Source organism: Stomoxys calcitrans, chromosome 4, assembly GCF_963082655.1.
Source record: "Stomoxys calcitrans chromosome 4, idStoCalc2.1, whole genome shotgun sequence".
NCBI classification, from domain to species: Eukaryota; Metazoa; Arthropoda; class Insecta; order Diptera; family Muscidae; genus Stomoxys; species Stomoxys calcitrans.
Window position 1 is genome coordinate 37,082,651 of NC_081555.1, and position 15,561 is coordinate 37,098,211.

A 15,561-nucleotide genomic window follows, 5' to 3' on the forward strand; every position below is an offset into this window, starting at 1 on the left:
AAGAGACTCAAACGACTGCTATATGGATTCCTACCAGCAGTATTATTCAGTGGCTAAAAAGTGGAAAAGGCAGGGGATTTGTGTGGGGAAACCTAATGGGCTTTACGCTGTTTAGTTGTTGCCTTACCTCCAGCGATGCTATTGACGAATTCCCTTTCAAACCTGATGCCATCAAGGATGCTCTGAGAGAGATTGATGACAATCATATGGTAACAGGTGACTTTAAATCCCGAGGAGTTGAGTTGAACATGCAGCCAAACAACTCAAGAGGCAATAAGATTGAAATTGTTTATGTCCAATGCTGGAAGCATTCCCACATTCAGATGCCCTGGTTGTGAGGGTACTATTCACGACATAACGCTTGTATCTGAGAGCACCACGCAGGCTAGAGCATTGGGGTCCGATCAGTGTGGTGTTCATTGCTGTCACGAAAAGCTTAGCTGCGAGTTACCACGCACGTCCACAGGTTGCCCATAGTGGAAGGTCGCAGCCACTCCGTATGGCTGCAACGGCAGTCGGAGATTCTCAGTGAGAGGCCGGGCGGCACCGGCACTTGCACAAATACTGAGTGCCTATGATGCTCGATATGACAACGCGAGTTATCGGCGACTTTAAATAACCAATGGCCAACCAGTTCTCACGGCGATCAGTCCTTTGGACCGGAACGAGCTTGCTCACCTACACGAGCTTGACAAGGATCGCCAACTCAATATGAAAATGTGATTACAACAATAACAACAGCAGAATTACAGGTAGGATGATTAACATCTAGCGGTTACTGGCGACATACACTGCAAGTGATCATCAGTACATCCTGGCGGGCGATAGCTGTGAGCACCACACAGGCTGGAACATTGAGCTCCAATTTGAGTGGTGTTGATTGCTATCATGAGAAGCTTAGCTCCGAGTTACCGGGCGCGTTCCGCAACCTGTCGATAGTGGAATGCTCCATACGGAGTAGCTGTATCGCGCGGAGAATCTCAGTGAGAGGCCGGGCGGCACCGGCTCTTGCACAAATACTAAGCGCCTATGATGCTCGATATGACAAGGCGAGATATTGGCGCCTTTAAATAGCCAATGACCACCCTGTTTCCTCGGCGAGCTTGCTCACCCACAGTAGCTTGACGAGGATCCACATGAAAATTTGGCTACAACAACAACAATCAGTACATCGAGTTTTCTTTTCGGCTCAGAGATACCATGCCAGTAAAAAGCACAAAGATAGGCACACGCAAATGAAATGTGAACAAGCTAGAAATATTTCTGCTCCCCTATCCCATGGCAGCCGGTTGTATGAATCGGATTGACCCGATGGAGTCAATCCAAGGCAAGGACTGCCTCCAAAGTTTACAACAGGTGCTACAACAACAATAATATCCCTGTTCCTAGCCAAGATCGACCGACTGAAGAAGGATGAATCCAATCGAAATGTAGCGGAAAAATCTCAATAGCAGCGAACCGCATCATGTCCATAATCGGATGTCGAGGAATAAGAGACCGAGGTCATACAGAGCCTCAGTATACTAATGGAATGACTAAATCCATAATCGGATGTGATAGGGCAATGTCGAGGAATAAGAGACCGAGATCATACAGAGCCTCAGTATACTAATGGAATGACTAAATCGAAGAACACAGATTTACCACAGCTAAACGCAGGAACGCAGCAGAAGTAGAGTATACCCAATATAAGTAGGCGAAAAAGGCTCTCGGGTGTGCCATTGCAAATTGCAAATTTTGCCCATACACATTCCACTAAGGAACAGGGGCAAACTTCTCACATATCAATGAGTGCAAGTTTAAGCTCAATGGTAAGGGTCCTCCTTTTTGTAGCCAAGTCCGAACGGTGTGCCGCAGTGCGACACCTCTTTGGAGAGAAATTTTACATGGCATAGTACTTCACAAATGTTGCCAGCATTAGGAGGAAAAAATCACCATTGAAAAATTTTTCTGATGGTCTCGCCAGGATTCGAACCCAGGCGTTCAGCGTCATAGGCGGACTTGCTAATCTCTGCGCTACTGTGGCCTCCAGCGTGTGCCATTAGCAAAAGCAAATATGGGAAATGGGTAGAACTAAGAGACGAACTCAAACGAGACTTGGATGTAAAATAGTCGAGATGGATGGATAGGTTAGGCAAGGTTTAAGCGGCAGTCTTCCATCAGACTCACTTTGACGTTTTCTTGCATTGTGATACCACAGGAACAGAAGAAGGAAAATGCCTTCTAGTTGAATGGATAATAATACCCCAGCTAACAATTTGATCCGACTCTGTCTGACGTCCGACATGTCTGCACATAGTCGGGTGAAACATACGACAATTCTTACAAAATCCGGAAAGAAATCGGTTCGACAAGTCTGAGGGAATTTATTTTTTCTGTTCCGACATTTAGGAACGAAATCGTAACGATTTCTGCAAATATATCAGATTTTCTTCAGACGTGTTGTTCCGACAACATGACAACCACCTCTCTCGTTTTTATTTACGATGTCGGTTAGACATTGGATCCTGTATCGGATCCTGTGTCGGACCTATCACAGTGGAGTAGTCACACACACTCCCCCATTCACTCTTTCAAGAACTTCAATTCGCTGCACATAGCTTTCAAAGCAGAAAGGTGCTCGGCCCCGACAGAGAAGTTCCAGTAGAAGTTATAACAAATATCACCGAATAGTGACCGGAAATGCTTCTGAACAACGGCTTGTAAGACGATGGCGACTCTGGACCATCTTTCCCTTTTCTGATCAAAACCAGCCTTCGATGCTGAGAAAGATATTTTCAAATGCATGGAAACATCGAAGGCTGGTTTTGATCCTCAAAGGGAAAGATGGTCCAGAGTCGTCATCGTCTTACAAGCCACTGTGTATGGTGAACACAGCGAACAAGCTGCTAGACTCGCGCATTCGCTGCCGGAGGAGGACTCTCGAAATGACAAATTGCCTTTGGCCCAAGGAAGTCGACAATAGAGCCCTTAAAGAAAGTAGTTGAGGTTGTGGAAGCAGTCCAATGGCTGAACCAACGTGGGAGACCCATCTTTCTACTAGCAACGCTGGATGTCAGGGAGGCTTTCAACAGCCTCAGGTGGGTGGATGTATTACGGGCCAATGGGATGGACATTAACGGGCCGTAGTATTTGATAAGGATTAAGAAAAGTTATCTGGGAGAACGAATGATTTCTACACATCCTCTAAGGGTATAAAAGAACGACGCACAGTGGGCTACTTGAAAGTGTGAGTGAAAGTGACATTTCAGCATGTTTTTTTTTTTGTTGTAGGGTTTTACGAACTCTATCTTTTATAAAGAGAATCAAACGAATCGGCCCATAAATGACTGGCAAGTAATTCAAAATTTGATTTGCTCGAGGTGATCAAATTTCAAACTCCTTGGATCAACATTTGGACCCACTAGGACCCCCAACATTGAGTAAAGTAAGCTTCGTGTCTATATCTCTATCCGTTCAAAAGTTTCGGAATAATTTCCAAGATTTTTCTATATGGCAACACTGTGCGTCGGGTGCTGCTCAAGGTTCCTTACTTCGGCCTGACCTCTGGAACGCCAGCTATAGCAGAATATTGAGGATGCTATAAAACACATTACTGGTCGAAATTGTCGACACTGTCGACGGACATCATAGACTACAGCAGGTCATAATCAGATTTAGACATTGGTTGGAATCCCATGGCCTACAACTAGCAATGCAAGGACTGTGCTACTCCTGCCTACGAACAAGCTCTTCCAGACCGAGATAGATATGCGAATAGACTGGACATGAAATCAGACGCAAATACGTGGCAGAAAAACTGACTGAAACAAAACGGCCCAATTAGGGCGCTTAATGGCGAATAACGTAGGACTTTTACCAAGCAGGCGCAAGCTCATGTTGGAAGCTAGCAAAAGTATTCTCCTATATGAAATCGAGTTTTGGGGTAAATCCCTACAGGTCATGTGCGGAGCTAAGACATTGCTTTCGTTACAGAGAACGACGCTCTAAGAGTTACGTCTTCTACCAACCATGCGCATGCTTATAATGGACAGGCCTCGATCCTATTCCTTATAATGGAAGCGTGATTTTGGGTGAATCCCCCACAGGCTAGGTGTAGGGCTAAAGCGCTGCTTTCGGTACGGAGAACGGCCGCTCTAGGAGTTAGGTCATCTTACCGTACAGTGTCTATACCCGCAGTTCTCGTCATTGCCGGTATGGTGCCAAAAGACCTACAGGTTCTGGAGTGGATGAAAATATAAGGCGGTTAACTGAACTCTCAACAGGAGTCCTTGTTGGAAGATATTCGGCATTAAGCATTTTGAATATTGATACGCGAGAGAGATTGACCTTAAGGCTCATCCTCAACATACGACAATGGATCAGTAGAAAGAAAGCTGACGTAAACTTTTACATGACGCAGGCATGATCTGAGAACAGATACTTCGGTAAGTACATACCTACACAGAAAGGGGAAAATGCAGCTGACCATTCTGCATCTACGAAAGAGAAGAGGTGGTACATGATGCGGTTTTGTCGTTTGTCGAGTTTTGTCGAACAGGTAGTCAGGTCAAAGAAAAGAGACCTTGACGGCACGTCAATGATATAGCGAATATAGAGAGGGTACCAGGACGCAGGAACACTGAGGCGTACTTCGTAAGTGGTACAGGTCGCCATGGTAGCCAATTTGGTAGCGTGCTTGGAATACCAGTGCGGCGGTCGTGTTTTCGATTCCCACCAGAGGCCCGGTCTCTCGGTACTGTAGCATCACAATGGACGCTAAACTGATCTCCCAACAGGAGTCCTTGTTGGAAGATATTCGACAAGACACGTTAAGCATTTGGCAGTTAAGAGGGAATATTGATATGCAAGAAAGATGGCCCTTTAGGCTCATCCTCGACATACGAGAATGGAATGGAGCAATGAAGATGTGTAGTTGAGAGGATAGCCAGAGAGTTGTGACAAGTTTTGTCGAACAGATAGTCAGGTCAAAGAAAAGAGACCTTGACGGCACGTCAATGATATAGCGAATGTTACATAGAGAGAGCAGCAGGACACAAGAACACGGAGACGTACTTGGTAAGTGGTACAGGTCACCTTGGTAGCCAATTTGGTAGCGTGCTCGGATTACCAGTGAGGCGGTTGTGTTTTCGATTCGAGGTCCGGTCTCTCGGTACTGTAACATCACAGTGGACTAAAATAGTCCAAGCGATTCTGTTTGGAAAATAGACTGCCACTCTAACCTAACCTAAGTGTTAATAGGTTATACTCCACAAAGTAATGAGTGAGCATTGACGAGGTGGTTTACATAACTCCAGAGTTGAGTTGGGCTTTTAGCCCAACTGAGACCGAGTCCGGCATACGGTGAAAGGCGAAGGCCATCGTTAGATGCCTTATGTATTTTCACAACTTATTATTAAAAACAAGTAAAAGCGTGCTAAGTTCGGCCGGGCCGAATCTTATATACCCTCCACCATGAATCGCATTTGTCGAGTTCTTTTCCCGGCATCTCTTCTTAGGCAAAAAAGGTTAGAAGAAAAGATTTGCTCTGCTATTAGAGCGATATCAAGATAACAATTATATGTTGGAGACCTGTGTAAAATGTCAGCTAATTTGAATAAAAATTGCGCCCTTTGGGGGCTCAAGAAGTAAAATAGAGAGATCGATTTATATGGGAGCTGTATCGGGCTATAGATCGATTCAGACCATAATAAACACGTATGTTGATGGTCATGAGAGAATCCGTCGTACAAAATTTCAGGCAAATCGGATAATAATTGCGACCTCTACTGGCTCAAGAAGTCAAGATCCCAGATCGGTTTATATGACAGCTATATCCGGTTATGAACCGATTTGAGCCATACTTGCCACAATAGTTGGATATCATAACAAAACACGTCGTGCCAAAATTCATTCAAATCGGATTAGAATTGTGCCCTCTAGAGGCTCAAGAAGTCAAGACGCAAGATCGGTTTATATGACAGCTATATCAGGTTATGGTCGTGCGAAATTTCATTCCAATCGGATAAGAATTGCGTACTCTAGAGGCTCAAGAAGTCAAGACCCAGCTATATCAGGTGATATGACAGCTATATCGGGTTATGGACCGATTTGAACCAAACTTGGCACAGTTGTTGGATATCATAACAAAACACGTCGTGCGAAATTTCATTCAAATCGGATAAGAATTGTGCCCTCTAGAGGCTCAAGAAGTTAAGACCCAAGATCGGTTTATATAACAGCTATATCAGGTTATGAACCGATTTGAACCATACTTGGCACAGTTGTTGGATTTCATAACAAAACACGTCGTGCGAAATTTCATTCAAATCGAATAAGAATTGTGCCCTCTAGAGGCTCAAGAAGTCAAGACCCAAGATCGGTTTATATGACAGCTATATCAGGTTATGGACCGATTTGAACCATACTTGGCACAGTTTTTGGATATCATAACAAAACACGTCCTACAAAATTTCATTTCAATCGGATAAGAATTGCGCACTCTAGAGGCTCAAGAAGTCAAGACCCAAGATCGGTTTATATGGCAGCTATATCAGGTTATAAACCGATTTGAACCACACTTGGCACAGTTGTTGGATATCATAACAAAACACGTCCTACAAAATTTCATTTCAATCGGATAAGAATTGCGCACTCTAGAGGCTCAAGAAGTCAAGACCCAAGATCGTTTTATATGGCAGCTATATCAGGTTATGGACCGATTTGAAGCATACTTGGCACAGTTGTTGGATATCATAACAAAACACGTCATGCGAAATTTCATTCCAATCGGATAAGAATTGCGCACTCTAGAGGCTCAAGAAGTCAAGACCCAAGATCGTTTTATATGGCAGCTATATCAAAACATGGACCGATATGGCCCATTTACAATACCAACTGACCTACACTAATAAGAAGTATTTGTGCAAAAATTTCAAGCGGCTAGCTTTACTCCTTCGGAAGTTAGCGTGCTTTCGACAGACAGACGGACGGACGGACGGACAGACGGACGGACATGGCTAGATCGACATAAAATGTCACGACGATCATGAATATGGGGTCTCAGACGAATATTTCGAGTAGTTACAAACAGAATGACGAAATTAGTATACCCCCCATCCTATGGTGGAGGGTATAAAAAAAAAGTTTGCCCACATCAGGAACACATTTTTCTAGCTGTATACACCAAGTAATATTCATATTAATATGTTTGGACAAATATTAACTCTCCTTAAACCTAGCCTAAGAGCTAAAATAACTGCGAACAAAAATGGACAGACTTATGACACAAGCATCTGGTTATTAAAACTGAATGAATGGCTTATTGGTCAAGCAAAACTGACTTACCTTTCGAATATCACCTGAGCCTTGTGCAGCTCAATGCCATTTGTCTGCAGATTGGCTCGCGGTATTAAACGGGCAGCCACCGATGAACGATGCTGAGCTTTACAGCGGCAAGGATCATGTTTATCCAAATAGTGTGAGAGTGTATCCCAGCCACCGCCAACACGCACCATAACGTGTGAACGTAATATCTGCAATGACAAAAACATACACTCGCTTATATGAGGGAAGGAAAATATCGTAGAAAAAAATATGGAAGAAAAATTGCATTTTAATAAATTTGTTATACAAATTAATTTTAATCGAAATTGAATGATCATCTCGGCAAGATATGATGAAGCCTCCCCCCCTCTCTCCCCTTCACACACACACATGGCAAGCAAATGCGAATGATGATTATGGTGAAGTCTATGATGCATTGGGTATTCCCCATCAAAAGCACACAGTGTGTGTTCAGTTACCGCATCTGTTGGCTGCCTAGCCATATGGCCTATGTGAGTTGAGTTGGTTGGTTTGGCTACCATACTCCAACGCCGCTTGTCTCACTGTGTGCGATGGAAAGATTATTGTGTCCAGATAATTTGGCGAGTAATTATTCTTCAATAAATCATCGACATGTTTGCGTTCACTTGCAATGATCGGGGAGGCATAGAGATTAATTGCATTTAGTGTGTGCCTGGATCGCATCGCATGTGAGAATTGTCTTCCTCCACAGAGGGGGGTCTAAGTTCTCGTTATCTTTAACTGGTAGTTTAAAGCTGTCTATTTTGAGTGTGTTGTTGATTGATTGATATTTTATGGCGGCTTGATGAGCTTGAAGGGTTGTGGTGAATTGCAGTAGATGGTTGGGAGATAAGGACATTTTTGGAGACATATTTTCCTAACTATAGCTCTATTAAAGCGATATGGTAGGCAGGAATGAGCTTATTGTTCATACTCCTAGGTAACAGCGGATGCTAATTGCGAAAGGCTTTTAATCCCGGGCAGTGTTCGCTGAACACTACACATCGTCAGAGATTTTACAAAATCCCCTAATTCTGAAGGCAATGAAGGCCACGCATGTACTTTACGTGCCAAATCAGATGAAATCGGAAGATCGGTTTATATAGGAGCTATAGATCAATTTTGACAGTACTTAGCACGGTTTTTGGAGGTCACAATAAAACACCATGTGCAAAATTTCAGCCAAATCGGACAACAATTGTGGGTCCCACGGGCTCAAGATGTCTATTCGGTAGGTCGGCTTTTATGGGAGCTGTAGCAGGTTATATACCGATTTGGATCATGTTGGGCACGGTTGTTGGAGATCATAATAAAACACCGTTTGGAAAATTTCAGCCAAATCGGACAACAATTGTGGCTTCCAGAGGCTCAAGATATTTATTCGGGAGGTCGGTTCATAAGAGAGCTATATCAGGTTTTGAATCGTACAAAGCACGGTTGTTGGAAGTCATAATAAAACACAGTGTGCAAAATTTCAGCCAAATCGGACAACAATTGTGGCTTTCAGGGGCTCAAGATGACTATTCGGGAGGTCGGCTTATGTGAGAGCTATATAGGGTTATAACCCGATTTGAATCGTACTTGACACGGTTGTTGGAAATAGCAACACTAAATGCAAAATTTCAGCTCAATCGGATTACAATTGCGGCTTTCAGGGGCTCAAGATTATTATTTGGTAGGTCGGTTTATATGGGAGTTAGTGGCGTCCTTGGATACCAGTGCAGGGGTCGTGGGTTCGATTCCCTCCAGAAGCCTTGGTCTGTCGCTACTGTGGTATCAAAATGAACTTAAAATTGTCTAAGTGAGTCTGCAAAGGACTGCCACTCTTACCTAACCTATATCACGTTTTAGACCGATTTGGATTATACTTTGCACGGTTATTGGAGATCATAGTAAATCCCCGTGGCCAAAATTTCATCCAAATCAGACAACAATTGTGGGTTCCAGGGGCTCAAGATGTCTATTCGGGAGGTCGGCTTATATATAACTATAACTATATAAGGTTATAAAACGATTTGAATCGTACTTAGCACGGTAGATGGAGGCCACAATAAAACACTGTGTGCAAAATTTCAGCCCAATCGGATAACAATTGCGGCTTCTAAGGGCTCAAGATATCTATTCGGTATGTCGGGTTTTATGGGAGCTATATCATGTTTTAGACCGATTTGAACCGTACTAAGCACGGATGTTGGAGGTCATAATGAAACACTGTATGCAAAGTTTCAGCCAAATCAGATAACAATTGTGTCTTGTAGGGGCTCAAGTTGTCTATTCGGGAGGTCGGTTCATATGGAAGCTATAGCAGGTTTTAGAACTATTTAAACCGTACTTAGCACAATTTTTGGAGGTCACAATACAAGACCGTGTACAAAATTCAGCCAAATCGGACAACAATTGTGACTTCAACTGTCTATTCGGGAGGTCGGTTTACATGCGAGGTATATCAGGTTATAGACCGTTTTGAGTCGTTATTGGCGAGGTTGTTGGAGGTCATAAAAAAACACCGTAGGGAAAGTTTCAGCCAAATCGGACAACGATTGTGACTTGCAGGGGCTCATATAGACAATAGACATCTGTCTATTCGGGAGGTCGGTATACATGGGAGCCATATCAGGTTATAGACCATTTTGAATCGTACTTAGCACGGCTGTGGGAAGTCGTAATAAAACACTGTCTGCAAAATGTCATCCAAATTGGACAACAATGGTGGCTTCCAGGCGCTTATGATGTCTATTCGGTATGTCGGCTTTTATGAGAGCTGTATCGGGTTAGGGGGTTAGCCCAACCCTCAGAAGCCTTTTTACACATGTGAAATCAATAAGAAGTATTTGTGCAAAATTTCAACTAAATTAGTTAAGAGGCCATCGTGATTTTCACAGACGGACAGACAGAGGCACCCACGGATATGGCTAAATCGGTTTTATATCAATAGTTCAAGGTGTTACAAATGGAATGACTCGATAAGTATACTTCCATCCCATGGTGGAGGGTATAAACCGATCTGTCAATTTAAGGCTTTAGGCCCTTTAAACCGCTTTTTTCATCTGATTTCCCTAAAATTTGCCACAATGTGTTGCGTTAAGCTCCTCGACACTCGTGCCGAGTATGGTATGGATTGGGTAACATTCGAATGTAGCTGCTATGTGGACCGATCTCCCGATTTAAGGTCTTGGGCACATAAAAGGCGCATTTATTATCTGATGTCGCTGAAATTTGGCACAGCATTTCGACATCCGTGCCATGTATGGTTCAGATCGGTCTACATTTGAATATATTGGGTTGCCCAAAAAGTAATTGCGGATTTTTTAAAAGAAAGTAAATGCATTTTTAATAAAACTTAGAATGAACTTTAATCAAATATACTTTTCTTACAGTTTTTTTCTAAAGCAAGCTAAAAGTAACAGCTGATAACTGACAGAAGAAAGAATGCAATTACAGAGTCACAAGCTGCGAAAAAATTTGTCAACGCCGACTATATGAAAAATCCGCAATTACTTTTTGGGCAACCAATACTTACAGCGAAATGAGCGGCAAGATCGGTGAGGTAGACTCTGCGAGTCAATCGTCCGCATATGATGTGATATTGAGTTGGTTTGCGGAGTCTGACCAACGCGAGGTTGCAAATGAAGTCGGATTATTAAGCCGTAGTTGGAGCCCAATTCGGCATTGGGTAAGCACGCTCCATTTCCAAACCGAACTTCGACTCCTTGTTAATAATCCGACTTGGTTTTCGAAAAGAGCGGCAAGATCGGTGAGGTAAATATTTAACCTAACGTAGATGTCCGCTTCGGTTTGGAATCGAAGCAAGCTTACTCAAATCCGAACCGAAATCCAATTTTAAAAACTTAGTTTCGGATGAGTCCGTTATCCTGATCTCGAGGACAAGTTGGGGTAAAACAGTGCCGAAATATAACCCCACCTTGGAGAACTCCCTGTTCCACTTTTCGGGTCCTCGACTTCTTATCAACTTTCTATTATATAAAAATGAAAGTGTTGCGAGTAGGCTCAACAACGGCTCAATTTTCACAGATGGTAGAGTTTGGCCCACCAACCAAAAAAGGGTACTTTATTTTGTGATATACGCGAGGGGGCGGACCCTACCCCTAATCCCAATTTTAAAAAAAGTCAGATCTCGGAGTTTCGAATATAGATTTAAGTGAAATTGTTTATGCCCTTAAGGAGGAGTAACCCAAAAACACAAAATTGATATACAACTTTGGGGTCAAATAACCGTGGGGGACGCACGACCCAAAAACCCACCTCATTTGGACATGTTTACCAATTGGGACAGTAAGGGCATCAAATGAAAGGTATTTGAGTACAGTACGAACTTGATATAACAATTTGATCCCAAGTGTCGGTGGTGCCCGCCTTTCCAGTATGGGTATCAAATGAAAGGTAGTTGAGGGAAAAATAGGAAACTTATATAAAAATTTGGGGTCTATTCCCAGGCGGGTCGCCCAAGTGGTCATGTATCGTCTACCAAATGGGACAATATAGGATCCTGAAAGGTAGTTTAGATTAAACAAATATAAATTATTTTCATATTTCGACCATGTCAAAAGGGGGCCACAAGTAATTACGGTTGTAGCGAAGCACACCAAGCCAGTTGGTAAATCTACAAACGACTGACAAATAATTTGCCATCAAACGTTTCGGGCCTGGCTGGAGGGACGTGAGTGATGTCCTCAAAGGCTCTACATATCAAAAATCTTGGAAAGGTCTAGAGCCACGAGGACTGTTCTCTCACATGCCTTGCCCTGCTTGAGACCACTGTGCAGTGACGGCGCCATGCTATGCAATTTACGAAATCCTTGCTGATGCTCAGTAAAAGAAAAAAAAGGGCTTGGGAGTAGTACCCTTGAAGTATTTTGGCTGCTGGTGAGAGAAGGCAAAACGGTCAGGTACTCGATTCCCCTTATATTCAATTTCTTCAGGATTAGAGATTCCATCGGGGTCCACCTGAGGCATTGGTAAATTCATTCACGAAAAATTTTGTGGTGCTACATCAGCTCGAAGACTACTAATGCGACGTATGGATCTCCTCTGTCGCTCTGTGGATGCTCAATAAATTGACGGTTGAACACCCAGGTGTATTTTTGGATCAATCGCTGTTACGTCGGCAAAAGTGATTGCGATCCTGGCATTGCTTCTAACGGGTTTTGAGGTTAACTTAACAGTAGACGGCTTAAGTTTCAGTGCTGTAAGTGCTTTAGCCATGAATCCGCATGTTCTCTCGCTGATCACCCTATTAATTTCCCGATTCAGTTTCCTGATTCTGGGGTCATCTGGATCTCAGCGAATCCTATAAAGTTCGCCTGCAAAGTCCGCTGATGCCGCGAAATTGCAACCCTCTTCGGGTATTCGACCGGCTGGTATAAAGCCAGCGGCTCCTGCGTGAATGATGTTTGGAGTTTCTTTTCAGGAACAAAAAAATCTGAGGAAAGAAGCAGCGTATGTGGTATTCTCTGAAGCTATACCACTCGTTTTGGTTCTAAATGATATACGCCTGCCGTTCAGATGTTATGAAGTCGTTTTGTCGGTCGGTTATCAAGCAGAGATGCTTGAGATCAATATCTTCTCAGACAGCCTGAACACAAAAACCGCCCTCGACTATCACAGATCTCTCAACGAGATGGCTGAACAGTTCAAAATTCACCTGTTCTGGGTGCCGGGCCACAGAGATATCCAAGGGAATTCTAAAGCGGACGATCTTGCGAGACTAGGAACTACCTGGAGAACGTATTTCTGAACATAAAAACCGCCCTTGACTGTCGCAGATCTCTCAACGAGATGGCTGAAGAGTTCACAGGCGCCGGGCCACAGAGATATCCCAGGGAATTGTACAGCGGATGAGCTTGCGAGACTAGGAACCACCCTACACATTTCAGGGATACTGGCATCTGTGTGTATGCCTCTAGCGACATGTAAGCTAAGTTTTCGGGACCAGGCCCGAAGGACAACGAATGAGAGATGGTCACAAAGAGGGGCTGTGAGCATTCCAAAACTATGTGGTCTAATCTAGACTTGAAGAGGTCTACCGCTTTGCAGTCATTGGCTAGAACAGACGTCTCAGTCATTATGTCTGTCATGACAGGTCACTGAAGATTGCCAGCAACGACTTTTGCAGAAGCTGTGAGGACATCGAAGAAGAAGAGACTATAGAACACCTTCTGTGTGTGTGTCCCGCACTAGCAATCAGAAGGAGTTCCATTTTAGGTTCTCATTTCTTTGAGAACCTGTCTGATTTAGCTGATGTGAACTTTCGCAAGTTGTTGGGCTTTTTAAAGCGACCTGGATGGATCAAACGGTAGGAACTAGAAGGCATCTTTCTTCTTCTGTTGCTGTGGTTGCACAATAGACGAAAACGTCTAAGTGAGTTTGATGGCAGAATGCCACTTAAACCTAACCTAACCTTGGTCGGTCAATGGAGACAATTATGGGAGGTGGTTCGATACCAATGAAATGGCGAGTTGCCTGTATATGTCATTCCTCAGATCAGGTCATGCAATGGAGATGTTTGGCGCATTACCGTAATCCCCCATAATTCTGTTGAGGGCATCCTCATTCAGCGTGCAAAACGTGGAACCATCAATCTGTTCTGCCATAGCCAAGCCCATATGGTCGTTACCTTGGGGAGAATGTCACGACTCGTTAAGTGAGTACTAAGCGATTATAGTCGAACAATAGGTGACTGATATGAGGGTATAACCTGGGCACAGCTACCAATCGACGCCGAATACACGTTGTATAGCCCTATCTCGGTAGCAACGGACTGCTTTCTCCATGGGACTTCACTCCAAGTAGGGGTCACTAGCGTCAAGCGCAGGCGAGATATGTCGTACTGCATGGAATGGGGTATCAAGAAAGCCACCCCACATACACTTTTAGTGATTTTCTTCAGTGACACATTGTAACCGTTACAACTTCTATCTCCATGGGAGTTCACTTCAAGCTGGGGTCCCTAGCGTCAAGTGCAGGCGAGAAATGTATATACTGCATGGAATGTGGTATCAAGAAATCCACCTCATTTCTAGTGTCTTTCTTAAGTGACACATTGTAACCGTGACAACTATGCAAGCTGCATATGTGCGTCAGCTTATTTCCTATATCGCTGCGAACATTGTGGTCTTCCGAGTCATAAGGTCTCTAATTTCATCAACTTTGCCTCGGAGACCATTGTCATTAAATTGTAAAACGGGCTCATTCCCGGGACACTGGTATATCAATATTAAGAGTGAGGTCCTGCTGCATATATTGCCGCGCGAGAGAAGTCCGAGGGGTTACATAGTACAATGTCGAAGACGCTGAGGGTTACGAAGAAGACGCTGTTGACTACATTGGCACAGCACCTGGCGTGGTAGTCATACTGGATAACAATTCCGTGTTGTCTGTAAGCCAGAACACAATCCGAAATGCACCCATGCATCGATTTCACTACACTGACCGATGATGGAGACAGTTCTGACAAACCTGGCAGAACCACATGGTCTGGGGTTCCACTCAATCAGACACGACACAAATCAGAACACATATAGAGGCACTTCACACTTCGGCTTTTGTCTCGTCTATGGCAAAAAAGGACAAACGCACCCTGAGGAGACAGCCGAGTAAAAACCACCAGGTCGACCCCTATAAATACCAGCTATCATGGGATCGACTTTTACGCCTCTCTATTGCTGCTCATTTTTGTCCTTCGACTTAGAATCATGTACTGAAGATATATTTACGGAGGATTGAAGACGGATACTTTGGAATCACAATGTGTTTTATTCTATGATAAGCTGCATAATATTCCAATTTCAACGAAAGAAAATGGTTTTTGTTTTTGTAACATTTCTTTTCAAATTCCCATACCTCACTCCCCATGAATTGAACAAAGTTCTCATGAACTCAATTATCATTCAAATGTCTTCTCAGAATATCGATGAAAGCAAGCACACAACAAGGATATGAGCATTGCCTGCTGCCTTAGGCAAAAAAATGTTATTTAGTTGCAAATAAAAGCCATATTACAAAATCTCCATAAAAAATACAATTCTGCAATGTTAACGATGCACCACAGTTGGTTTAAATATGAGTATGTGCTGAATATTTAAAGAAAAGAGCGCATACAAAGAAAAAAAAAATTGTTATCGTTTTCGTGTTCAAACAATCAAAAAAGTGCAAACTTTGTCATCGTCAATCGTGTCATCTTGGTGGAGGTGGATCCACTGATGGTGGAAGAGGTGA

General features: G+C 43.4%; 1 protein-coding gene across 2 annotated transcripts in view; it reads right to left on the bottom strand.

Moving 5' to 3' along the window:
- LOC106086413 (GAS2-like protein pickled eggs) overlaps window positions 1-15,561 on the bottom strand; it is a 525,402-nt gene that overhangs the window by 12,985 nt on the left and 496,856 nt on the right. For both annotated transcript variants that reach the window (XM_059368231.1, XM_013251093.2), the window contains exon 7: window positions 7,327-7,514. In XM_059368231.1, coding sequence (XP_059224214.1) covers window positions 7,327-7,514 — 188 coding nt within the window. The remainder of the gene's footprint in view (window positions 1-7,326; window positions 7,515-15,561) is intronic.